Raw genomic sequence first — 26773 nt, forward strand, 5'->3', positions numbered from 1 at the left:
GCAAGGAAGCGCTTCTCCTCTAGAGCCCTCAGACGGTGGCAGTCCAGCTGCCATTTTAGCCCAGTGACACTGATTATGGATTTCTGGCCTCCAGGACAGCAAGGAAATAACATTTCTGTTTTTGTTATTTACTTATTTACTTATGAGGGAGAGAGATCCGGCACGAATGGGGTAGGGGGGGCAGAGGGAGAGAGACAGAGAATCTTAAACAGGCAGCACACTCAGCGCAGAGCCTGACTTGGGGCTTGATCGCACGACCCTGGGATCCCGTGTGACCCGAGCCTAAACCAAGAGTCGGCGCTCGTCAGCCTGATCCACCCAGGTGCCCCAAGTTCTGTTGTCTTAAACCACTGGGTTCGTGGTAATTTGTTACGGCAGCCTCGGGAAACTAACACAAGCCTGCCTTGTAAATTTTGGTTGAAAGCTGGACACGTTGTATAGGATGATAAATACTGAGGGCTGGCGCTAATCTTTCTAGGAGCTGAACTGCACTCAATACTTGTAGCTCTAGGCACAAGTATAGGTTTCAAGTTCCTCTGTGTCCTTGTTCTGTCTTTCTTTTTCATTTCTGGAGCTTCCCTGTGGTTTGCAGTCATTTCAGCCGTCATGCACTATTATGATTCTGGAGCCTTACAGGTGTGATGGTAAAGCTGGGGGGTGGGGGCATCCCTGACCTTCTAATGAAGTTTCAGGCTTTTAGTGGGTTCCTCTTATCTCAGGAGCATGGCCTTTGGGGAGTGTTTCTATTCCTCCTCCCGAGGTAGCGCTCCCCTCCCCCTGCTTCTGGTATCTTCTCTGGCTAAAACAGCCCAGCCTATTCACTCTGTTGTCTAGGGTATCCCCCACCCCCACCCCCACCCCCTTGAGTGAAACAGGAAGTCTGGAGAGGACTGAGGAGGCACAGAGTTCCTTTTGCCTTAGCTGTGGTAAAGTCTCTGAACTGCCTTCTGGCAAAGTCCTATCCACCAGAGCTGAGGAGGAAGGTCCCGGGAGGACTTTATCATGGCCTCTCTTTGCCTCTCCCCTCCAGAGCCACATGGAGAGCTCTCTCAGACCCTCCCCCATTGGAGCCTGGTGAGGTTCCTGGAGGAAAAGGCTGCAAAAGTAAGAGGTCTCCCCCACCGCCCATGACCAGGGTCCCTGGGGGCTTCTGTCTCTTATGCTGGTGCCCAAATCGCCTTCAGCAGTTGGAAGCCAGTCTTGGGTGCCGTATCTTTCTGGATGTGCCTGACTGCTCAGATTCTGGGGTCCCAGTGTGCCTTGCAACCTCAGTTCTCGGGTGGATTCAAGAGTAGTCATTGTTTTTCAGCTCACCTAGTTTTTGCTTATGGTTAAGACAGAAGCAATGGCTTCTCAGCACTTTACGTGTCAGGCTTGACACCAGAAGCCCCTGTTGTGGCCATTTTTTAAATCAATCTACCACTGCAAGTACGAAATTATTAAAGGGTCACAAAATCATAGGGCTATAATGTTGGGAATCATAAAGACATTGGCACATAGAGTTTTGCAACTGGGGAATCATAAACTCCAAGAATAAAAATTCCCCAGATTGAAAATCACCGTGGGCTCTCCACTGCTTACAGGGTGCTCGTGAAATGATCGTAAATGTGACATAAAATGCTTTTCAGTATGGCCCGCCCCATCCCTCCAGCCTCCTCTGTCACCACCCAAATCCTGTCCCCGCTGCCACTCCCCCCACAAGACGAACTCAATGTCACACTCAGGGGTCCAGCTTGTGCTTCTGAACTAAGTGAGATTCTCTGATGCGCCTGGAACTTTGCCTGCACCGTGGCGATCCCTCAACAGTCATTTGTTATTCTAATGAATGAATACAATTATAAAGCTCTTATCACAGCCCGTAGCTTGAGCAAGTATTGACAGTGGCCAGTCTCTACCGTGCACCTTGATTTGGACCTGCCGCTCTTTTAAGCACTTCCTTCACATATAGTGATTTATTCTATTTTCATAGCCTTACGTGGCAGGTACTCTCATTATTCCCCTTTTAAAGATGAGGCACAGAGACGTGAGCCACTTACCCCAGGTCACCCAGATGGTAAGTGCCAAAGCTGGGATTTGAACTCAGGGGAAGTGCGTCGATGGATTGTAACCAGCATGAAGCTTCTGCTATTGTGCTAATGCTAGATGTGTTACATACATACGGGATCTCTACTCTCATGATAACCTTCCATGAAAAGAATGGAGAACCAGAGAGGTTAAGTGGCTTGCCCAGGGTCACACAGCTAGTAAAAGCTGGAACTAAAGTTCAAACCGGGTCTGTTTCCTCTAAAATCCTACCCTTTCTTATTCTCAGCATGGCTCCTGGCTGTCTCTTGAGGGAAGGAAAGCCTTTGCCACCTTGCCAAGCCATCAGACTCCCACTCTTCCTTTGGGAGGTAGTTCAAGGGTCCCTTCTGCTGTGATGCTTTCCTGGACTCTCCCTCACCACCCCAGCCGCCCCAATCTGACCCTTCCTCCTCGAGCCCCCATACCCCTGACCTGTACCCACAGGTGGTCTTGGGGGAAAATCAGGGCTCTGCTGAGTGTCCTTGATTAATCCTTTGTGTGACCAACTTAGCTTTGATTTTTTTTTTCTCACCTGCAGAACAGGTGCTGAGAAAAGCACCCCCCTCATGGGTTTGGATGAAATATGCACACGCCTTGGCCAAATGCTTACTGAAGCGCAGTGTCATTATATACGACGCTGTATATAATGATCTGCTTAAATGTCTGTCTCCCTCACTTGACTTGAGGGCAGGGACTGATTCTGATCTATCTCTGTGCCTCCGGCACCCAGCGCGGTTACAAGAGCTGTTAAATAAATGTGAAGTAAATGAATGAAAAAGAAATAAATGAGTCTCAGAATTCTAGTCTCATAATTTCACACATAAAATCGAAGACCCTTGCCTCACATGACCGCAAAGCTGGGAGGTTCTTGGAGAAGAACTTTCTGAGGCTGTTGATCTTTCTGACTAGCATCCACCATTAGTAATGCACTTTATGTCGCTGTCCAGTGTGAACACACACACACACACACACACACACACGCCTAGACACACATACACACGCACAGAAAGTTTCATGAAACGGCGTTTTTCCTAACTATGTGGGATAAACCCAGACATTTCCTCTTGTCTTCTCTTACGTCGTCTCCTATCTTTTCCATTCTTTTATTTGATTAAAAAAAATTTTAATGTTTATTTATTTTTGAGAGAGAGAGAGAGAGCCAGGTAGGGGCAGAGAGAGAGGGAGACACAGAATCCGAAACAGGCTCCAGGCTCTGAGCTGTCAGCACAGAGTCCGAGGCAGGGCTCGAACCCACGGACTGCGAGATCATGATCTGAGCCGACACCAAGAGTGGGACGCTTACCCGGCTGAGCCACCCAGGCGCCCCTCGTCTCCTATCTTTTCCATTAAAAAAAAAAAACAAAAAAAAAAAACTACTGCTTTGGGTCCATTCAACTGATTTCATGTCCCAAGTTTGCATCGTGGCCCATGGTTTGAAAAGCCCTTTCCTCGTCCCACGGCTCTGCCAGAACCTCCCTCCAGCATCCGTGACATGCATCCAGCGCCCCTGGTGAAGGGAAGTCCCCCCCTCAGAAGGTAAGAGGTTTCACTATTGGACAGCAGCCTTCGATGTTAGAAAGCCCTTCTTTCTCCGAAGGTGAAATTCACCTCCCTGGAACTTCCCCGTTGGCTCCTGTGGGGCTGCGGGTCTCTATGAAGGCGATCACTCCTCCCCGGGCTTCACTTTCTTCCTCCTGCTCCCACGCACGTGCCCCCCTCCCTAAGTGCACGGAGCCCGCGAGTCCATCATCAAAGCCACTCTTTGGGCCTTGATCTTCACCTGTCGTCTCCTGTTACTTGCTTTTATTTTCTTTTGCTTTACGGGAGTGGGGTCACTGGAGTCCATCCATCCAAGTGGTCAAAGTCTTTGGTCCCGGAACAGGGAAGCTGTTGGCACTGTGGGGGATATCAGAGAGTCTGGAGGGGTGGAGAGGGGCCGGCGACCGCAGGGACTCAGGCCCCAGGGAGGGGCCCAGCCAGGGTCGCAGGTCCTGAGCGGCCTCCTCTCCTCCCTGTCGCCACCCTGCTGCGGGATGCCTGCAACCTCTGGGGAAGCTCACCTCCTCTCAGCGAGGAGGCCAAGGGCCTGTGGCGGCTCAGGCCACACACCGAACAGGGCCCGTTGCGGGCTGAAAATGCAGGGCCCCTTGTTCAAAACTGTTCAAAAACGACGCGTTTCAAGCCAGTGAGGGCACAGCAATGAGTGTGAGTCTGTCCCAGCGTGGGCCCGGCCCAGCTGCAGGGATCTGGTACCCGTGATGCCGACCCTGCCCTTTGTCTGGGGAAGCAGGCTCAGCAGACATTGTGTGAGGGAGGCCTGGGTGGGACTGGGACCCCAGACTGCAGGAAATGAACCCGGCTCATGAAAGTTCAGGCAAGGGAGACCTTTGAGGTCACCTGGCCCAAACCCCTCCACATCCAGTTACAGAATCTGAGGCCCAGAGAGATGGCCCGAGGTCATCCTGCAAATTGGTTCCAGAGCTGAATCACAACCCCAGCCCTGGGATCCTTCCCTCTACCCCCCACCCCTGCCTCTCCTCTCCGTTTGTTTCCAGTCGCCCTTGCCCCGTGCTGTACGGAAACCCGTCACATGCTGACAACACCTTGCAAATGTCTGTCTCCCTTCTCCGCGCCATCTTTTCCCCAAGCTCCAGACTCCACCGCTGTAGCAAGTAGCCTCTTGCTTCCTCTCCTACCACCCCCTACGCTTCCTCTCTGACCCTCCTCCCGCCCCACTCCCTGAGCCACCTGAGTGTGAGTTTTTAACTTATAGATCAGGTCCTGTGGCACCTCTGCCCTCAGCCTATCGACGCACTGCATACAGATTGCGATCCCCCTCCTTGCCGCAGCCCACAAGATCAGGCCCCGTGGCTTCTCCCATGACCGTCTGCCCCCTGCCCTCTGCTCCCACACGGTGACCTTGCTATGGTCCAGCTGCACCCAGCTCAAGCCCACCCTGCATGCCGATTCCTTCTCTAGAGCATTCTTCCCCACGATGGCCCCCTGGCTTCCCTTCATTCAGGTCTCAGCCCACAAGCCTCTTCCCCCAGGAGGTTTTCCCGTGCGGTCCTTCATACCAGTTAACCCTCCCTGAACTGACGGTACCTATTTGTTCCTTTATTTTCAGGATCCCCTGTAGAACACGGCTTGCCGGAGGGTTGAGACCTGTCTTGCGCCCTGCTTGCTTGCATGGTGACTTGCTGGCCCCTGGCACGTCACTGGCGCCCTACGAAGAGCTGTTGAAGGGATGAACAGACTCATAATGAAATGAATTCACTTAGCAAGCGTTTTCACAAGTTATTCTGGGCCAGGTGTTGTGCCGGGCACAGAGGACTCAGATGTGAAGCAAGCGGACAATGGTGCCTGCCATCAAGGAGTTGGCTCACCGTCTTGGGGCAACACAGATCTTTGGAGGAGCAGTAGGGTGACAGGGGTGGCTTGGCGAAGCCGAGCCTAAGCCGTGTCTAAGAAGATGAGGTGAAGGGGAATGGGAATGGGTCCTCGCAGTTAGGGGGTGGATTTGGGGGACCATCGTCCCTTTTCTGAGGAACTAGGAAGGCTCTGTCTCCCGGGTTCCTCAGCCCATTAGGCCGAGGCTGGGCTCCGCCCATATGATGAGCTCCCTTGGGGCCCTCCACCCATAAGACGTGCTTGCACATTGTTTGAGACCCGCTTCCTGCTGCCGCTGGAATCAGGAAGAAGACTGGCGTGGCTCCACTCAGGAAACCCAGCCTCGCCCGGTGGGCATGAGGCCCAGCCTGGGTGAGCCTTGTGGGTACCTTGGCCCTCCTCAGACCACCCCCGAAAGGATTCCAATCTCCCACTTCTCCTCAAGCCTTCCAGCTTCACATGACACCCTGCCCATGGCTACCCACCCCCTACAGCCCCAGCCTGGTGTTGCCAGTCCCTCCCTTTCTTGTAGATGGCATGATTGAAGCCTAAGGGCAGAGCAGGGCCTTTGAAGACAAAATCACTTCCTCCGGGAAGCCTTCTGTGCTTTCTCATTAGTAGTGCCTCCTCCTTTTCCTTACGCCCAGAGTGCACATCCTCTCTTGTTTGTTTGTTTGTTTATCCAAACATCCATCCATCCAACCAACAAACATTCACTGAGCACTTACTAAGCTCCCAGCACGTGTTCACAGTGGTGAGCAAAACCATGGCCGCTGCCTTCACAGAGCTTTCAGTCTAAAAAGGGGAATTGTGCGGCTAGTTGCAAATTTCAAAACGAATCACAGCTGTGATAAATGCTATGCGAAACATGTACCTGAACCTATGTGGTGGGCGGGGGTGGGGGTGGGCGGGGGCGTCAGTGCAGGGACGGCTTTCCCGAGGAAGGAATGTTTCACCCAACACGGCACTGCCCACAATGGCAGCCAGTAGCTGCATGGGGCTACTGAGTACTTGAAATGTGGCCAGTGCCACAAAGGAAATGAAATTAAATGTGTATATATATATATATATATATATATATATATATGTATATATATATATATATATGTATATATATATATATATATATATATATATTGAAGCAAACATAACGTTATATTAGTTTCAAGTGTGCAATGTCATGATTCAACAATTCCACACGTTACTCAGTGCTCATCATGATAAGCGTCCTCTTATCCTCTTTAACGATTTCACCCATCGGATTTCACCCACCTCCCCTCCGGCAACCACCATTTTGTTCTTTGTGTTCAAGAGTCTGGGGTTGGTTGGTTTGTCTTTTTTTCCTTAACTTGTTCATGTGTTTTCTTTCTTCAAGTCCACATACGAGTGAAATCGTATCGTATTTGTCTTCCTCTGTCGGATTTATCTCACTTAGTGCCATACTCTCTCGGCCCGTCCATGTTGTTGCAAATGGCCAGATCTCATGCTGTTTTATAGCTGAGTAACATTCCATTGTGTATATACATTACATCTTCTTGGTCTGTTCACCTGTGGATGGATACTTGGGTTATTTCCATATCTTGGCTATTGTAAATAAGGCAATAAATATAAGGGTGCGGTTATCTTTTCAAATTAGTGTTTTCATTTCCTTTGGGTAAATGCCCAATGATAGAATCACCGGATGGTGCAGTAGTGCTATTTTTAATCTTTTGAGTAATTCCCGCAGTGTTTTCCACAGTGGCTGCACCAGTTTGCATCCCCACTAACGGCACACAAGGGTTCTTATTCTTCCATATCCTCACAAACACTTGTTACGCCTTGTCCTGTTGATACTAGTCTTGTCCTGTCGATACTAGCTAGCTATTCTGACAAGTGTGAGGTGATGTCTCATTTTATTTTGATTCGCATCTCTCTGATGATGAGTGATTTGAGCATCTTTTCAATGTGTCTGTTGGCCATCTGGATGTTTTCTTTGGAAAAAAATGTTTCCAAACATTTTAAAATCAGATTGTTTAATGGGGAGTGGGGGGAGGGTTTCATGTTGAGTTGTAGAAGTTCTTGATATGTTTGGGATATTAACCCCCTATCGGATATATCATTTGCAAATATCTTCTCCCATTCAGTAGGTTGTCTTGTCATTTTGTTGGTGGTTTCCTTTTCTGCGCAAAAGCTTTTTATTTTGATGTAGCCCCAAGAGTTTACTTCTGCTTCTGTTTCCCTTGCCTCAGGAGACAGATCTAGAAAAATGTTGCTAAGGCTGATGTCCGAGAGACTACTGCCTATGTTTTCTTTAAGGAGTTTCATGATTTCAGGTCTCACATTTAGGCGTTTAATCCATTTGAGTTTATTTTTGTGTATGGTGTAAGAAAGTGGTCCAGTTTCATTCTTGTGCCCGTAGACGTCCAGTTTTCCCAACACCACTTGTTGAAGAGACCGTCTTTTTCCCATCACATATTCTTGCCTCTTTTGTTGTAGATTAATTGACCATATAAGCGTGGATTTATTTCTGGGCTTTCTGTCCTCTTCCATTGATCAATGTGTCTGTTTTTGTGCCAGTACCATACTGTTTTGATTCCTAGAGCTTTGTAGTATATCTTAAAGTCTGGGATTGTGATACTTCCAGCTTTGTTTTTCTTTCTCAAGACTGCTTTGGCTATTTGGGGTCTTTGGTGGTCCCATACAAATTTTAGTATTTGTTCTAGTTCTGTGAAAAATGCGGCTGGTGGAGAAACTGAATTTCTAATTGTATTTCTTTAAATATTAAAAAAATTTTTTTTTTACATTTTTACTTATTTTTGAGAGACAGAGAGAGACAGAGCCCAAGGGGGGGAAGGGCAGAGAGAGAATGAGACACAGAATGCAAAGCAGGCTCCAGGCTCTGAGCTATCAGCACAGAGCCCGACGCGGGGCTCAAACCCACAAACGGTGAGACCATGACTTGAGCTGAAGTCTGACGCTTAACCGACTGAGCCACCCAGGCGCCCCTGATTGTATTTCATTTTAATTAATTTAAATTTAAATTTAAAAACTGAAGCAGTGTAAAAATATGTCTATTATATTAACACAGCTTTATTGCCTTACTAGGGCTACATTTCACTTGAAACTTTCAAAGACTAGCGGAAAAAATCATGTAAAATATCGTAGTATTTTTCTAGTGTTTACATGTGTTAATGATACTATTTCAGATGTTGGGTTAAAATGTGTTAGCTAAAATTAATTTCACGTTTCTTTTTACTTTTTCAAAGTGGATACTAGAAATCTAAAACTCCCTGTGGCTCCTGCTGTATTTCCATGGAGACAGCTGAGCTCAGAGAAGAAAGGTGAGAAGGAGGGGTTAACAGGTAGAAAACTCATCAGAGCTCTCAAGACGGGGTCGCGTTTCTCAGGATGGAAACTCACGTTTACTTAGCTTTTGTTTTATGCTCAGGACTTCAGATGTTACATGCATAAGACTCACTCACAGGCAGATATCACTGGCCTCTTGCTACAGATGAGGAAACCGAGGCTCGGGTTTGACCAAGGTCCTGTGGTTGGTGCAACCCCCTCATTGAACAGCCTGAACGTTTCAGGGGTGCCAGCCTGAACCAGTTTGATTTATCTCTTCCCTGCTTCCAGCTTGGCTCTATCATATTTCTTCTGCCGGCCCCTCTGTCTCTTAGGCAGCGCCCACATTTCTGGACACGTGTTGAAAGATCCTCTGCCATAGTTGAACGAATGGATGATCATGGACGAACTGTGTCATCAAACTTTTATGAAAAAGCTCTACTGTGTCAGGCAGGCCCTATTTTAAAGCCCAGCCCAACCAGAGCCGTTTCCAGATGCCAACACTACGTCCAGCGTAGGGACATCACACCTTTCCTCACTACGGCCCGGCACCCCCTCCCCCCCCCCCCCATCTCTGCTTCGGGATCTGGAAGGCGCGGAGGCAAAGGGGCTCCTTGGTTTCTCCTCCCACCCCCTGAATCGGGTCCCAGGCGTGGGCCTCGTGTGCGTGCATGCGTGGGCGAGCGTGCACGTGTGCGTGGTGGCGGGGGACCCACGGCACAGCCCCCTCTGCATGATCTGCTCCCCCTCTGCAGCCCGCGTCCCCAGACTCCATCCTGCAGCTTCTGGGGCCTTCTTGAGTAGACTGCTAACGGCATGCTCTAAGCTTGGCCATCGTCCTCCCTGGTGGGGGCCCTGGTGGGGGCGGGGGGGGGGCCAGGGGGCGGTTCTGAATACTAGGCTCCGCCCCCTCCACCCCCACCCCCCCACCCCCCGCCGCCACGCCCCATGAGGGAAGTTCAGGCCGCACCTCCACCATCCTGTCTGGTTTCAGTTCCTTTTTCTCTTGCCAGCGTGGCCAGCCTCAGGAGACATCTGGAGGGGAGAAAACCGGCTTCCTCTTCCCGCAGGCACCCCAGTCTCGAGGAGTTGTTTTGGGGGAGCGCCTTGCTCGGCGGAGGCAGTGAGGGGACAGATTCCAAATCTGTCTCCCCCAGGCTGACATCTCCCCTCCCACAGTTAGCTGGGTGAACAGAGCATGGGGGAGGTAGGAGGGCTGGGGCCCAGCCAGACTTTGCGGCTGTTTATTAGCCCTGAGAACATACCTGGTCCCGTTTGTTACTGTTGAGTACCTACTATGTGCCCAGCACAGCGTGAGGTGCTGGTCACAGCAATGAATGAAAGACAGCAATCGTCACGGCCAAACATCATTTTATTTATTTACTTATTTTTTTGAAGGAGGGAGGGGTGGGGGGGGAAACACAGAATCCGAAATGGGCTCCAGGCTCCGAGCGGTCAGCACAGAGCCCGACGTGGGGCTCGAACTCACCAGCCTGGAGATCATGACCTGAGCCGAAGTCGGTCGCCTAACCAACTGAGCCACCCAGGCACCCCACGGCCAATCGTTATTAATGGGGGAAAGGGATCAGGAATAAGTAAGTAAACATGTCAGGGCTAGCATTGAGAGGCCAAATCTAGCAGCGTAAGGGGACAGGGTGTGACCCAGGGGAGAGGTCAGGGCATCGGTAGCATTCAGCTCCCCCCACCCCCACCCCGGGGGCTCCTAGAGGATTCTGGGCAACAAGAAAAGCCCAGCCACGCTGTGCCAGCCCCGGGGTGGGGGAAGGGGGGGGCTGGGTTTCCAAGTCTGTGCACTTACTTGGTTTTATTCGGTCATGGATGTCCCAGCTCACTTTACCAGCCAACCCGTTCTGTAGACCCAGGAGCCACCATGGGCTGGCCACAGCAGGCTGTCAGTCACATCTGCTCAGCACGGAGGAGGCTCTCACCACATCACAGGGAGCTGTGTGGCTCCCAGCTCGGGGTGAGGGTGGGGGGAGCCCAGCCCCTTCTGGGTCCCCTTCGTGGGGCCTTGGGGACAGTCAGCACCCAGGCCAGAGGCAACAGACGCCTCCCCAGCTACACACCCCAGGCCTGAGGGTTTGGGGTTTGGAAGGAGGCCTGGGCCACAGTGACCACTTCTGTCCCTGTGGCTCAAGCCACTGCTTCAGGCCCGGGGTGGGAGAGTGTCCAGGAAGCATGTGGCCCGCCTTCGGCTGTCAGGAGACCAGACAGTGGCTCCTGGGCTCATGCAGAGCCTCATCCAGGGTTGGTGCCCAGCAAGACCAGGGACCCGGAGCCTCCTCGCCATGGCTGCTATGTGTGGGCAGGTCCTGACCTCCGTCCTGCCTGCCCTCCTGCTGGGACTCACAGGTAAGTCCTGGGTGCTGCCCCGAGACACCCTCAGAGCTGGCAGGGAGGCCCTCGGGGATTACTACATGCAGCTGCCTTGGGTTGCAGGGGTCTGGGGCCCACAGGACCTAGCGGGGCCCTTTGCCTACCTGCCAGGGCATGTCCTGTCCTCACCTGTGAGAAACAAAGGTGATGGGGGGTTGGGGCCAGGAGGCCACAAGGACGACAGACTGGGGGAGGGCAGGGGGTGAAGGGGGAGCCCACCTCCCACCCGGTCTCCCTGATGTCAGCTCTGGTCCGAGTGGCTAACACATCTAGGTCAGAGAGGGTATGAGGGTGGGAGGGACAGAAAGGGAGGACCCCCCCCGGGACCTCCCCCCCCGAGTGATGGCGCCTCTGGCCTCGTAGGAAGATTGCAGGGTTCTCAGTCAGACTGCTTAACCTCCCTCCTTAGCGCCCCCCCCCACCCCCGCAGGCTGTGTGACCTCGTACAAGTCACTAAACCTCTCTGTGGCTGTCTCCTCTTCTGGAAAGCGGGGACAACAATACCAGCCTCCTGCAGTGGGATGCGGATGAGAATAAACACACACCTGGTAACATTCTATGAGCCACAGGGTGCCCCGTGCAGTGGGGTGACGATGATCAGGAGGGTCTACTCAGAAGAGAGCATGACGCAGAAGGTTCCGGAGCTGGGTGCTGAGATGATACGCTCCACAGCCGCCCGAGCTGCCCTCCGTCACCCAGAACCCTGCGTTGTCAGTGCTGGTTTATCTATCCTCCCCACACCCACACACCTGACCAGATGCTCCTCCAGCGCAGGGGTCCTGTCTGCCACCTGTCTGTGTCCCCAGCACCCAGCTCACAGACCGGCTCAGCGCAGGGGCGCAGGGAGCGGGGGGGAGGCCAGGGGCAGTGAAGACTTACAGAGGTCACCGCTGTCACGCCCCTGCAGGCTGTCATGAGGGGGAGGGGAGCCCGGTCCTGCAGGTGTCCTGGGATGACTCTAGGGCACAGATTGGAGGCTAGAAGAGGAAGGGGGATGCTGCCTCAGGTGGAGAGAATGTCGCTTCCCCGGAGCTGAGCAAGTGGAGATGTGGACGGGAAGGACCGGATTAGGAGGGCTGGCCATCCCTGCCCGCAGTGGCTCTCGATGTCACACTGGTGTCCAAAAGGGAGATCTTTGTGTCCTCGCCACACCTCTCCCCGAACCTAGAACCGTCCGCCCGGATGCCCGACAGAAAAGCCTGGGACACATTTCCCCATAGCCCGCTGTGTCCAGTCTGTGACCGAGTCCTGCTGGCTGTTTCTGCCGAACGGGTCTCAGGTCCCCCCCATCGCTCACCGGCCTGGCCCAGGCAGTCCTGGGTCCCCTCCTCACTGCTGTCGCTGCTCCCATCCTGCCACCTGTTTTCCATCCTCCACACGGCAACCACAGTATCCTTTTAAATCACGTCGGCGAGGCCACCTGGTCCTGTGTTCACGGTCTCCAATGGCTTCCGGTCGCACTCAGAATAGAGTCAGCAGCATTACCTTGAACCACAGGCTTTTCCCCATCTGGACCTCTTTGCCCATGATGCTGGAGTCCTACAGATCTCTCAGCCTCTCAAGGTATTCTCACCTGCCATTCCCACTTTCTAGAATGTTCTTCCCATGCCCCTCCTCATGGCTGGCTCCTATCCATCTCTCAGTTTCAGTTCAAAATGTCACCTCCTCCAGGAAGCCTTCTCTCATTTTCTTCTAGATGAGATCAGGTGCGCTCAGGGTGGTATGGCCGTAGACTACTATTTTCTTCTAGAATAAGCCTTCTGGCATTTTTTTTTTTTTAACCTCAGCACTCTGTTTCCCTGAGGTTGAGCCCCAGTTAGAATGCTATGTTTGTCTGTTTACTTGTCATCATCCGTCCTATGCTCCCGAAGGCCGGAACAAGACACAGCACACAGTCAGTCCCCAAGGCCTGATGTGCCACCGGCAGCCCTTACAGGCTGTTGAGTGTCGGATGCGCCTTGTATGGTCACAAGCTCTCTTTCGCAGCCGGGCGGCCCTTCATCTCTCTGACGGGCCCATCTCGGAGGACGACCCCGGGAAACCCGGTGCCTTTCAACTGTACCGCCGGCCCCTTCAGCTCCTGGGATTTCAATGTCACCTGGATGAAGGGCAGCGATGAGCATCCAGCCTCAGCCCAGCACCTGGTGACCAACAACCAAGGCAACTACTTCGTTACCAGTAAGGTGTGGGTGACCCTGACCCTCCAGGATCTCTTACTGGAGATCACTTGCGAAGTCACCCACAGGGCGCTGGGAGAGCCTCTGCAAAAGACCATGAACCTCTTCCAAGTGCTCCAAGGTGGATGGGCAGGAAGCGTGGGGGGAGGGGTGTCATCTCCCAGCAGCATCGGCTTTCAGCGTCTTCTGCCCAAAGTCCCATTCTCCCCCCCCCCCACCCCCCCGGGAGACCGGGGGCGGCCGTCTGGGTTTAATCCTGGCTGTACCACTTTACGTCGTGTGTGATCTCGGGTAAGTCCCCTAAATTCTTTGGGCCTCTGTCCCCTCCTAGAGTGGGAATAAAAATAAGCCCTTGTAGATTTCATGTGAGGATTACATGAGTCATTCCTTATGAAGTACCTAGAACAGTGCCTGGCACACAAGAAGTTGTTGATGAATGTTTGGTCCCAACTTTCCATTTATCACCATCATCATCATCTTACTATTATCTCATGATCTTGTCTCAACTTTCCATCCCAAACAGCTCTATTAATATCTATTAATATCATTGCGATTAATATCACTGCTACTATCATTGCATCTATTAATATCATTGCCCTATTAATATCATTGTTATTATTTTTAAATTTAAAAAATGTCCTGGAGCACCTGGGTGGCTCAGTCGGTTAAGCGTCTGACTTGGGCTCAGGTCATGATCTCGCGGTTCGTGGGATCGAGCCCTGCGTCAGGCTCTGGGCTGACGGCTCGGAGCCTGGAGCCTCCTTCGGATTCTGTGTCTCATTCTCTCTGCCCGTCCCCCCCTTGGGCTCTGTCTCTCTCTGTCTCTCAAAAATAAATAAATGTAAATTTCAAGAAAATTTTTTAAATGTCTTATTCATTCGACAAATAATGAGTATCAACTGCCTGCCAGGCACTGTTCTGGGTGCTGAAGATACAGCAACGAGTACAGTTAAATCCTTGTCCTTGGGGCGCCTGGGTGGCGCAGTCAGTTAAGCGTCCGACTTCAGCCAGGTCACGATCTCACGGTCCGTGAGTTCGAGCCCCGCGTCGGGCTCTGGGCTGATGGCTCGGAGCCTGGAGCCTGTTTCCGATTCTGTGTCTCCCTCTCTCTCTGCCCCTCCCCCGTTCATGCTCTGTCTCTCTCTGTCCCAAAAATAAATAAAAAACGTCGAAAAAAAAATTAAAAAAAAAATCCTTGTCCTTGTGGGCATCGTATTTTAGCAATTCTCTTTTTTAATACAATTTTTAAAATTTTAATGTTTGTTTTTGAGAGAGAGAGAGAGAGAGAGAGAAAACGAACAAGGGAGGGGCAGAGAGGAAGAAGCAGGCTCCAGGCTCTGAGCCGCCAGCACAGAGCCCGACACGGGGCTCGAACCCACGAACCGTGAGATCATGACCTGAGCTGAAGTTGGCCGCTTAACCGACTGAGCCACCCAGGTGCCCCAGTAATTCTTTTTATTAACTTAATTTAATTTGATTTGTTAAATGTGTATTTAATTTGAAAGAGAGAGTCAAAGCAGGGGGTGGGCAGAGAGAATCCCAAGCAGGCTCTGCACTGTCAGCACAGAGCCTGATGCGGGGCTCGAACTAGTGAGATCATGACCTGAGCTGAAATCAAGAGCTGGACGCTTCACCGACTGAGCCACCCAGGTGCCCCAGTGATTCTTAAAATTGTGCTTCATGGTACTGAATATTTCAAACATACAAAAAATAACACACCAGACACCTAGGCACCCCTACTCATATTTAATGAATGTTAACATTTCACTTTATTTGCCTTACATTAAGCATACAAGAAAGGTAACGGATGAGAGTGACAGGTCTCGTGTCTGGTTCTTGGGAGAAGGAAAGAGGCCAGCTGGGCAGGGGTAATCTCAACAGATGTTTCTTTCTGGTTGTCTAGTTGTCCCCACCCTGAAGATCACCACCAAGACCTCCGGGACGTACATCCACGTGCAACAGAGAGTGAATCTCACCTGCCACGCGAGCCACTTCTACCCCTCCCACCTACGTCTCCCCTGGATGGAGAACAGACACCAGGTCCACACGGTGGAGTCCCCACAGGTCACGAGAAACCCAGATAGTACCTACTCTCTGAAGCACACGTGGCAGGCGGAGGCCACGCTGGACGGGAGCAAGTTTGCTTGCTGGGTGGTCCAGGATGAGCAGCCACCTGTCCGGGCCAACATCACCCTGCAGGCCCAGGCACCCAGGCTGGGGAAAGGTGGGTGCGGTCTCTTGCTGGCCCCTCTGGGCGGCATGGATGGGAGAGTCAGGCATGAAAACACCAAGCATGGGCCTGGGGTGCAGGCTGTAGTAGGTCAGGGGCTCGGGGTGGCACTGGATGAAGGTGACGGAAGGGAGGGTTCCCTGGGCTGGCGATAAAACTCGGAGCCATTCACCCCTAAGTTCCCTCCCTCCCTCCTTCCCCCCCACCCTCACCAACAAGGAGCAGGACTTCCCTTCCCCAGTCCCATGCACTCTTCTGGTAGGAAGTTTGCTGCCTTCACGCTTGACTGCAGGAAATGGCAGAGATTAGGGACTGCTGGGCCCCAAAGGTTTTTAATCAAGACTGGTTCAGCTGGAAGTTTCTGAGAGTCAATTTCAAAGAGGCCAGAATTCTCAACTCCCTTAGCTGGGAAACACAGTGGGTGCTGGAGCAAGATTCTCCTCTCTCCTATTCAGTTCTCTCTCTCTCTCTCTCTCTGCCTCCTTTCTCTCTCCTCCTTGCCTCCCTCCGCCCATCCTAATCCTCTCCAAGCTCCCCTTCTCTCGCCCTTTGTGGCCGCGCATGACTGTGTCCACTAGGGGGAGCTGCCTGCTCGCAGTTCAGACCCACACCAGCCGCGCAAGCTGCTTCTCCTGGACCAGCTTGGATCAGCTCGGGAGAATGAATGACGGGCCAGGAGGGGGTGTGGGGATGGGAAGAGAAGAGAGTATCGTGATTGGTCAGGCCTAGGGGAGCCCCAGTGCGGACTGACAGCTCTCCAGAACCGCCCTAAGTGGGGGAGGACAGCTCCCTACAGGAGGTGTGTGCAGGTGTGAATGGCTGCGTCTGTGCACATGTCTCAGGGTCCCTGCTGCTCCCAGCAAAGGGTGGATGGAGGCGGGGCTGGCACAACAGCCCGTCTTCCCAGCAAAGGCTTCGACCCTGCATCCTATCTCTCCTGGACAGATCCAGCCTTGATCTGCCTGCTGTAAGAATTCTTGGGGAATGATCCTACTCACCATTCAGTTTCTCCAGGTTCTTTTTTGTCCACGTCCAGCAGAAATAAGAGAAGTGTCCCCCCCCCCCACCCCACCCAGTGGGATACACAGATCTGGATAGAAAACTCCAAACTGGTCTTTTGTCCTCGGAAAAGCAAGTATGGTTATTTCATTCTGAGTCACTTCTTTACTGACTCACTCCGAGTTTTTTCCTCTCTCTGTCTTATCTTTCTTCCTTTTCTGGCGTTCAGGGCCCCTTCCGTTCAGTGCGAGTGCCCCTGCACAGCAGCACCTCCCCGATCTGGCCCACAGAGCCCTTCTTCGGTATCCCCACCTCGGCCCTCCGTTCGCGTCTGGCTGATGCCTGTAGGGCACTTACCGTGTCCCAGTCGTGCTCACGTAGCTTGGCTGACATAGGACAGGGCAGGCAACGGAGGGGCCGAGGTCTGAGAGGTCTGAGCTGGGGTCAAAAGGCAGGGTGGTCTGTCTGCAAAATCACTGTGCTCTTTTGTATTTTTCTCCCCCATCCTGCCGGAGAATATAGACCTCAGTGTTACCTCAGGTCTCTTCTCAAACTCAGGCTTACGTACTCTATTTCTGATTTGTCCTTGTCCCTGAACGGCCCCGCTGTGCACACGGTTCAGTCATTACACTGGCACTTTCCCACGGGGCCACCTGCTGTGGGGCTCCATCTGCTTGCCAACGGGACCCTCGCTCCTTGGAAGCAGACTCTGGATCTCGTGTTTAGAGGTGGCCAGACTCTGGAGCTGAGCAGATCGGTGTCCCATCACAAGGCTGCCACCAACCATCTGAGCCCTCGGGCAAAGCACCTCCTGCCCAGGGCTCAGTTCCTCATCTGTGTCCTGACACCTGTGGGGCTCGCCTGGCCTGCTGGGGATTCCTTTCCTTGACCTTTGCTTGGCACCTGGACTGTTTGCAGTCGCCGGGGTGCCCAGCCCAGTGTGACCCCCAACGCCTGTGCTCTTAAGGTCTTCTCTGTGCCACCTGCTTTTCTCTGACCCAGGAGCTTTGCGCATGGATGTGATATTCCCTTGTCGGGGATAGAGGACACGCCTGAGCTGAGACCGCAAAGACCCTGGGGCCAGACTGTCTGGCTAAGAACCCCGGCTCTGCCACTGACTGGCTGGGCACCGTGGGCAAGTTACCTAGCTTGTCTGGGCCTCAGTTTCCTCATCTGTGAAATGGAGATGAGTCCAGTGATGCGGGTGTTGGCCGGGGGGTGTGGGTGGGAGTCGGCCCCATACACACTGCTGTGCTCCCCGTCTAGTCACTGTCGGGCCTCTGATGTCGGCTTCAGAATCCCACTCCTGTTGGAATTAACCTTTACACCCTAAGGGGGAGGACGCGATGGGGCTTCTCATGGAGCCGTGGTCTCTGGGCACTTCCGTGCCTCTCATGGGAGGGGTGGTCTCTCCCTGCAGGCCGGAGCACCTACTCCTACTCCTTGCAAGGCCCCCTTCAGCGATCTGAGCCGGGGAAGAGCATCCAGCTGACCTACGTGTCCTCCGGGTTCCCGTCGCGCCACATTACCGTGACCTGGTTTAAAAAGAACCACAAGCTCCCAAAGACGCAGACCTACGTCCACCCCAGTGGGGACACACACAATGTGACCAGCCGAGTGCTCGTCCTGCTGCAAGCGGACGATGTGCTCTCCTTCGTCCAATGCCACGTCAGTCATAAATCCACACCGGTCTTCCAGAAAGCCATCAGCCTGGACCAGTACCTCCGTGGTAAGGGCGTTCTCGCTGCTCAGGTGGGTCCGTGCAGAGTTGGGCTGTGGACGTCTCTGCCTCCGTTTCCTCCTCTGAAAATGGCACAGCCCTCACTTGGTGGTGGCACGGGTGCAGTGAAATGACACCTGTAAGGTGCACAACACAGTGCCTTGCTCGTGCTAACCATTCAGGGTGGCAGTCGCTGGGGTGGCTACTGATTATTCTTTGTACCATTCACGTCACCTCTCTGAACTCAGTCTCCTCATCTGTAAAATGGGGAACGGTATTTTCCAGGAAGTTCATGTTTTTATTATTGCTGTTTTATATGAAGAGGATGTAGGTGTTTGCAGCTTCTAATTTTTAGGGACTATGTCATCTTGGACGATTACTCATACTTAGGTAAGGGCCTAATGTGTCATCTGATTTTGCTGTTGTCGATTTTCCTGGCCTGGACCCACGCTTGGCAGGTCTGTAAATTCGGTGAGGTCATGGGCATCATGCCTAGGAGGAATTATAGCAAGCATCCCGTTGTTTATGACGAGTCTAACCCCCAGAGAAGGCAAGTGAGTGGTCCAAGGATGCACAGCAATAATATTTAATTCCTTAAATGTGCATCGGACTTTAAAGTCTATAAAATATTTTCTCAATATTTTCGCTATTATTGTGGCAGGAAAGACATCATTTTACACGAATAAAAATACTGACATTAACACCTCAAATGAACATAGCACACAGTGAGTAAAGCACACTCATGTGGGTTGACGAATTAAAGGTATGCCACTGCCCTGTGCTGTTTGTGCCCTTGAGGATTTACAGAAGGAAACTCGTGTTCAAAGAAGTAAAGCCATCCCCAGGTTGCAAAGCCAGCGAGTGAGAGATTTTTCATATGAACTCAGGCTTCTTTTATTATTATTATTATTGTTATTATTTTAAATTTAAATCCAATTTAGTTAACATATAGTGCAATAATAATTTCAGGAATAGAATTCAGTGATTCATCACTTACATGTAACAGCCAGTGCTCATCCCAACAAGTGCCCTCCTTAGTGCCCCTCACTCCTTTAGCCCTTCCCCCCCACCCAACACCCCGCCAGCAGCCCTCAGTTTGTTCTCTGTATTTGAGTCCCTTGTGGTTTGTCTCCCTTTCTGTTTCTGTCTTATTTTTACTTCCCTTCCCTCACATTCAGCTGTTTTGTATCTTAAATCCACATGAGTGACATCATATATTTGTCTTTCTCCAACTGACTTATTTCACTTAGCATCGTACATTCTAGCTCCATCCACGTTGTTGCAAATGGCAAGATTTCATTCTTTTTGACTGGCGAGTAATACTCCATTGTAGATATATACCACATCTTCTTTATCCATTCATCCATCGATGGATATTTGGGCTTGCTCCATACTTTGCCTATGTCGATAGTGCTGCTATACACACGGGGGTGCATGTGTCCCTTTGAAACAGCACACCTGTATCCCTTGGATAAATGCCTAGTAGTGCAATTGCTGAGTCGTAGGGTAGTTCTATTTTTAATTTTTTGAGGCACCTCCATACTGTTTTCCAGAGCGGCTGCACCAGTTTGCATTCCCACCAGCAGTGCAAGAGGTGAACTCAGGCTTCTATCCACTCTTTACCATCTATGGGATTGCCTGCTTAGTTACTTAGGCTCTCCCAGCCTCAGTATATTTGAGCGTAAAGTAGGAAAATGATAATTCAGAGGGTTCTTCATTACCTGAGTATTTATTATATAACTCCCTGGAGTTAGGACAATTGTGTAGGAAAGCAAAAATCCTAGAAAATACAGATATTCACAAATGAATTACTTGTAAAACTAGCCCCCACTCAAACCCCTCGCTGCTCAGCACTGGCTGCACCTCTGCTGGGTTTCCCGTCCCAGAAATGCCACTGTGGGTGTCTTTATCTGGGTTCCCTTGACGGCAGAGCCTGAAACCAGGACCAGGTGCAGGTGTTTGGGAAGGGATCCACAGAGGCACAGAGGTTAGGATAAGGGGTGGGGAGGGTCAGACAGGGAAGGCAGGACACTCAAGAAAGGGTGAGTTATTGAATGGTTGCCCTTGTGGACAAGTGAGGCTCAGCCCTACTGGGACCCTCTCAGGAACTGGGTAGAGCATTCCTGGGGATTGTCCCTTGGTGGGGGGGGTGGGGAGAGGGAAGCTGGGATGTGCTTGCATGGTCTGGGTGACATTTCGTGGTTATGGAGAAATCCCAAGGCGGAGAATGCGGGAAGTATCGTGGGAGTTCGAGGAGGGACAAGTCCCCCAGCACGGCCACTCTGAACCAGCAGCTGGGGGAGGCGGTGCGTAGTCTAGAAACCCTCTGCTCTAGATCAGTCTTGCCTTGATTGAAGCGTGGCAAGCTAGAGACCACGCTATGCAGAAGGAATCTGCATCCATTGTGAAATGAAATCAGAGATCTTGCAAAAGTTGTATTTCGAGAAGTTGATGCCAACGATGGGGGGACCGCAGGCATCACAGGCAAAGCCTCTGAGTGCTTCCAGATGGAAAACGAAGAAGATCCATGATACTCATCATTCCGTGAGCACTTCAAAAGAGAGAACACGTTGTTGGGACGCCTGGGTGGCTCAGTCGGTCGAGCGTCCGACTTCGGCTCAGGTCATGATCTCGCAGTTCGTGAGTTCGAGCCGCGCGTCGGGCTCTGTGCTGACAGCTCAGAGCCTGGAGCCTGCTTCGGATTCTGTGTCTCCCTCTCTCTCTGCCCCTCCCCTGCTCGTGCTCTGTCTCTCTCTGTCTCAAAAATAAATAAGCATTAAAAACTTAAAGAGAGAACGCATTGATTGAAAGAGGCCCCTGTGAAAATCAACAGGACATTCAAATAATTTTTCAACGACCTTTTAATGATGGTGCCGCGAATGTGAAATGTGCAGGTACCGTATGGATTCACTGGTAGGACGTAGAGTCAGGTTTGGGGGAAAATTCTCTCTACTTCCTTAGACTTGCAGCACTCGCTCCTTCCAAGAGTCGGTGCATCGCTGTGGTTATATTTTATATTGAATTAAGATGTAAATTAAACAAAATTAGTTTCATCACTGAAACATTTTACCAGATGAAGTTTCAACCAGTTCTTCCTTGAGAATTTTTATGAGATCGGGGCCTGTTTGGTACAGGTTCCTTCTAAGTGGCTTTTTGTTGTTGTTTTCTGATACTAGGTAGCATATGCCCTGTTCAGCTCATGTGGTTTTGTGAGGATTAGAGGGGACCACACATGCACTGCCATTCTGTGTGTTGAAACAGCGATCATCCGCTGAGCCTGGGTCTCTGTCCTCTGGACGCTGCCTGGATACCACACAGCCAGGAGAGCTCCCTGGTGGCTAGAAAGGGCATGTGAGCCTGTCCCTCCTTTCTGTGGTCTTTGGCGTCCTCTAACGCCCTCTTACTTACCCTGGCCAATCCTTCCTGGACCCCAGGCTTCCTCCATCCTGAATACTCCCTTCTCCAGTTCTTCCTCTTTGCTTGGGAGTAATCCTTGCTTGTGTGCTGAGGGGGGAAAGGCTGAGTACAGATAGTGACTTCTGGGGACGGCGTCCTGCTTTGGCTGTCCCACTCATCTTTTAAAAAAAAATTTTAACATTTACTTATTTTTGAGAGACAGAGAGCATGAGGGGGGAGGGGCACAGAGAGAGAGAGAGAGAGAGAGAGAGAGACAGGGAGACACAGAATCCGAAGCAGGCTCCAGGCTCTGAGCTGTCAGCACAGAGCCCGACGCAGGGCTTGAACTCATGGACCGCGAGAACAAGGTTGTGTCATATTAAAACATATTCCAAAGTCTCCTCATTGTGAATACATTCTACTGCACAGCTGAAAACCCAGTTGCAAAGAGTTCTAGAAGTCGTTAGATCATGATTTCAGAAGCCGGGAATCATAAATGCATAGAGCCTGAAAGTTGGGGTGTCCGACTAGCACGACAGTAAAACACGCTGTGTCTGGTGTGACCCCAGCTTTGCCACTTGTGACCTCGGGCAGGTTACTGAACCTCTCCAAATCCTAGTTCCTTCGGATGTAAAATCTCAGGACCTTGGAGTCATAAAGATGTAGAGTCTGTGAATCTTAAAATGTTAGAATTATCAAGTCATGGAGTGAGTCAACTGACTTCTAGGTTCTTAAATGGCATTTAATGTTCATCTTTGCATCTTTCATGGCCAAAGTGGAAAAAAAAGAGAGAGAGAGAGAGAGCAAGTTTTGGAGGCTTTCATCAAGCCCATTCATTCTTTCATCCATGCATTCCTCCATCCGACCGTGCATCAAGCATGCATTCACTCAAAGCACACTCTCATTCAGCCATGCATTTACCTATGCAGGAATCTGTTCACAAGTACCTGGATCCTCCTCTGGGGCAGACCCTGGGCAGATGACCCATCGTCAAGGAATTCCCAGGCTCCCACAGTGGCCTTCCTATAGTAATTGTCTGCTTTCTCTGGGCTGTGTCAGTTCCCCCTACAGTGACAGTGTCCCAGTCTTCACCCTCCTCGGACTTGGTGGTTGTCACCTGCCGCGTGCAGAGATTCTATCCACAGAGTGTGCATCTCACCTGGACGGAGAACTGCCATACGATCGAGGGAGCTGAGCAACTCCCATCCAAGCAGAATAGCGATGGGACCTACGCCCTGGAAAGCTTGCGTTTGGTGAACGTGTCAGGGCCGGGGTCCGAGCAGGTGCTCACCTGTAAGGTGCAGCACGAGACCCAACCTCCCATCCAGGCCAGCCTCATACTGTCTGCGGAAGCACACGGCACATACAAGCCCATCGGAAGCTCAGGTAAGCCCACCTCCACTGCTCTGAGCAACTAGGTCACCTTTGTCTCCTGAGTGGAGTGAGGTATTTAAACTCACAGTGTCCCCTTTGCCGTGTCCTTCTGCCCATTGGTACTTAGGTCCCGAGATGCCTGCCTCATCTTTGTGGCATTCCTTCTGGGCTTCAAGGTGCTGCTGGCGATGAGTTTCATAGTCACCTACATCTGCACGTGGCGGAGCCGGTAACAGGTGAGTTGGGGGCAGGTCTTAGTACATAAGGAGAGAGGTCATGGTCACCATCGTGGGCTGGCGAGGAGTCCAGGGTAAGGCCACTGTTTCACACTGTGCCTCCCAGGGAGATCCAGGCTCAAGAAAAGGCTGGAAATACTCTTGTTTTCTCCAAAGGTCTGTTGGAAATCTCAGAGGCTTCCAGCTCTCACCCATCCAGCAGTGCCCTGGGTTTGGAGGCTTTTAAATGAAGTCCCTTGGAACCCTGGGTGGGGATCCAAGGTGTGGAGGTGGGATGAAGGTCAAAGCTTTGAGCCTCAAGCTCCAAAGGGTGCCCTCATATACTGTTATATACGCCAGTTTTCGTAGGACTTATTTTGGAATGAATTAGAAAAGTATTGCTAAAATCTACTAATGGAGCCCATCGAGGGACAGGGAGGCTCAGACTACTGGCAAACATGAACGTGGGGTGGGGGGAGTTCAGAATACCAGACAGAGGGGGCTGGGGTGTAGTGAGTAGGGGTCTTATTTCTGATCTGTACCATGAATCCAGGCAGTATTTGGGGAATTAATACAAGAATGAATGAATGAATGAATGAATGAATGATTTTTCCACGATCGCTCATGCATGATCTGCAATGAATTTCCTCCCACCCCGTCCAGGAGGCTCACATGGTGGGAGAAGCTGCCCCCCGCCCCCATTTCCATCCTGGACATGCCCCCTTCCCCACACCCTCCTGATGTTTCTTCTCTCGGAGCGGAGTCCTGACGTTCCGCTCTCTTCAGAGCAGAGTCAAGGATGGACCCTGGTCTCAGGGACCCAGAGACCCTGATGCACTGAGCTTCACACTGGCCCTGCCTCTGCCCCGAAGACAATCAAGAGGGTCAAGAAAAGAAGGTTCCCATTGTGTCTGTGATGAGGAACAGCCCTTCATTTTCAGAGCACATTTTACTTTCCTTTTTTCTTTTTAAAATGTGAATTGCAGTACAGTTAGCATACAGTGTTATATCAGTTTCAAGTGTACAACTTAGGAATTCAACAATTCTATGCATTCATCACGGCTGATGACGATTAAGTGTACTCTTACTGCCTTCACCTATTTCTCCCATCCCCCTCCCCACCCCCCCACCCCCCACCTTCCTCTCTGGTAACCATCGGGTTGTTGTCAACAGGTAAGGGTCTGTTTTTCGGTGTGCCTCCTTTTTTTAAATCGTTCATTTGTTTTGTTTTCAATTCCACATGTGAGTGAAATCATATGGTATTTGTCTCTCCCTGACTTATTTCAGCTGGCATTATATTCTCTAGATCCATCCATGTTGCTGCAAGTGGCAAGACTTCATTCCTTTTTATGGCTGAGTAATGTGTGTATATGTGCAGTGTATACGTGGACATATACCCACATCTTCTTTATCCATTCATCTCTTGGTAAACACTTGAGCTGCTTCCTTATTTTGGAGGAACGCATTTTACTTTCATACACACCTTCTGCAAGTACGATTTTATTTGACCCCTATATGTTTTGAGGTCACTGCCTGGAATGAGCCTGTTTTGGTTCCGAAACATATAGGAAATATATAAGAAATCCTTGGCCCTCCCCATCCTGTCCTTGCGAAATAGTAATATATTGCTGATACGGTCTCCTGTTTCTTTTAAAAACACGGTCTTGAATTTCATGTTTATCCTTCTCAAAGTGGATTTTAAAATTTTACAACATGTTATAAATCCTTAAGGAATACAAAATTTTAGTTTGCATGTTTTAAGTTTTATATAAATGCTGTTATACGGTATACAGCACTCTAGAACTTTTATTTTTTGGGCTCGGCGTAGCATGTGGGCTTTCTTCACGTTGGTATATGTAGCTGCATTTTCTTAACTTTCCACAGCTCCATGGCTCTCTATTCTAAGAATACTCTGGGGGCCTGGGGGGCTCAGTTGGTTGAGCATCCGACTTTAGCACAGGTCATGATCTCACGGCTCATGAGTTTGAGTCCCGCATCAGGCTCTATGCTGACAGCTCAGAGCCTGGAACTTGCTTCAGATTCTGTGTCTCCCTCTCTCTCTCTGCCCCTCCCTGACTCATGCTCTGTCTGTCTGTCTCTCTCTCTCTCTCAAAAATAAATAAACATTAAAAAAATATTATAAGAATATTCTACAACTTAGGGCCGACTCTGAGGATAGTATTAAAGCTCTATCTGCTGTTTGGGTAATACAACTTTGCAATGAGCATTTTTCTCTCTGTTTCTGCAGGCACAAGTGAGAGAGTCCCTCTTGTTCCCTTGCTGTGGTCCACACAGCAGCTGTATTAGTGTCATTTGGGAGCTTTTCTAGTAGAAAAAAAAAAAAAGCTTTTCATTTTTTTTTTTTAACGTTTATTTATTTTTGAGACACAGAAAGACAGAGCATGAACGGGGGAGGGTCAGAGAGAGAGGGAGACACAGAATCTGAAACAGGCTCCAGGCTCCGAGCTGTCAGCACAGAGCCCGTTGCGGGGCTTGACTCATCGACCGCGAGATCATGACCTGAGCCGAAGTTGGACTCTTCACTGACTGAGCCACCCAGGCGCCCCAGAGCTTTTCATTTTTGACGACTTTTTTTTTTTTTCAAAAAGTTTTCGATGCTCTCATTTATTTTTGAGACAGAGAGAAAACACGAGCTGGGGAGGGGCAGAGAAAGAGGCAGACAGGAACCAAAGCGGGCTCCGCGCTGACACCAGAGAGCCCGAGGTGGGGCTCAAACTCACAAGCCACGAGGTCGTGACCTGAGCCAAAGTCAGATGCTTAGCCGACTGAGCCACCCAGGCGCCCCAACTTTTGATGTGACCATTTCCTTAGAACATACACAGCATTTAATACGGTCTTAAAAGAATATTACCTTATAGAAAGATTATCGTACAATGCACACAAAAATACTCAGAACAAATGAATGTGTTCAGTGGGATCATAGACCTAAATTTTTTTTCTAGACCTAAATTTGAAACCTAAAATTGTAAAGCTTCTAGAAGGAACTGGAGGAAAAAACAAACAAACAAACAAACAAACAAAAGTAAATCTTTATGATTTTGGGTGAGCAGAGACTCTTTTAGGTAAGACATGGGAAGCACAATCTGGAAAGGAAAACATTGATCCATTTGACTTCATAAAAATTTAAACCTTGTTCTTCAGAAGATACTGTTGATAAAAAGAAAAGGAAGGTGACCGATGAGAAAGTATTTGTCAAACGAATCTACTCGAGGACTTGTATCTGGGACACAGGCGGGCTAGGTACAACCCCCTGTTTGTGCGAGTCAAGTTTTATTCTGTGGCTTCTTTTAGGCTGAAATGTCAGAGAGAAGTGATTGCCATCCAGACCTGACGGTCCACAAGCATAAAGCATTTACTGTCCCGCCATCTAAGACAAAGCTCGCCAACTCCTGAGAGACAATATTTAAAGACAAACAATCCCATTTTATAAGTGCATGAAAGATTTGACGAGCCGCTCCACCAAAGA

General features: G+C 50.6%; 1 gene segment (V, D, J or C); it reads left to right on the forward strand.

Annotated features, from left to right (window-relative positions):
• The first annotated feature begins 12073 nt into the window (after window positions 1-12073).
• On the forward strand, window positions 12074-26754 carry LOC131485534 (signal-regulatory protein beta-1-like). The segment is given in 7 exon segments: window positions 12074-12738; window positions 13162-13473; window positions 15256-15576; window positions 18002-18310; window positions 22757-23083; window positions 23199-23307; window positions 26599-26754. Coding segments are annotated over 5 exon segments (1218 nt in total).
• The last annotated feature ends 19 nt before the right edge of the window (window positions 26755-26773 follow it).

This window comes from Neofelis nebulosa, chromosome 9 (assembly GCF_028018385.1).
Source record: "Neofelis nebulosa isolate mNeoNeb1 chromosome 9, mNeoNeb1.pri, whole genome shotgun sequence".
Classification (NCBI taxonomy): domain Eukaryota; kingdom Metazoa; phylum Chordata; class Mammalia; order Carnivora; family Felidae; genus Neofelis; species Neofelis nebulosa.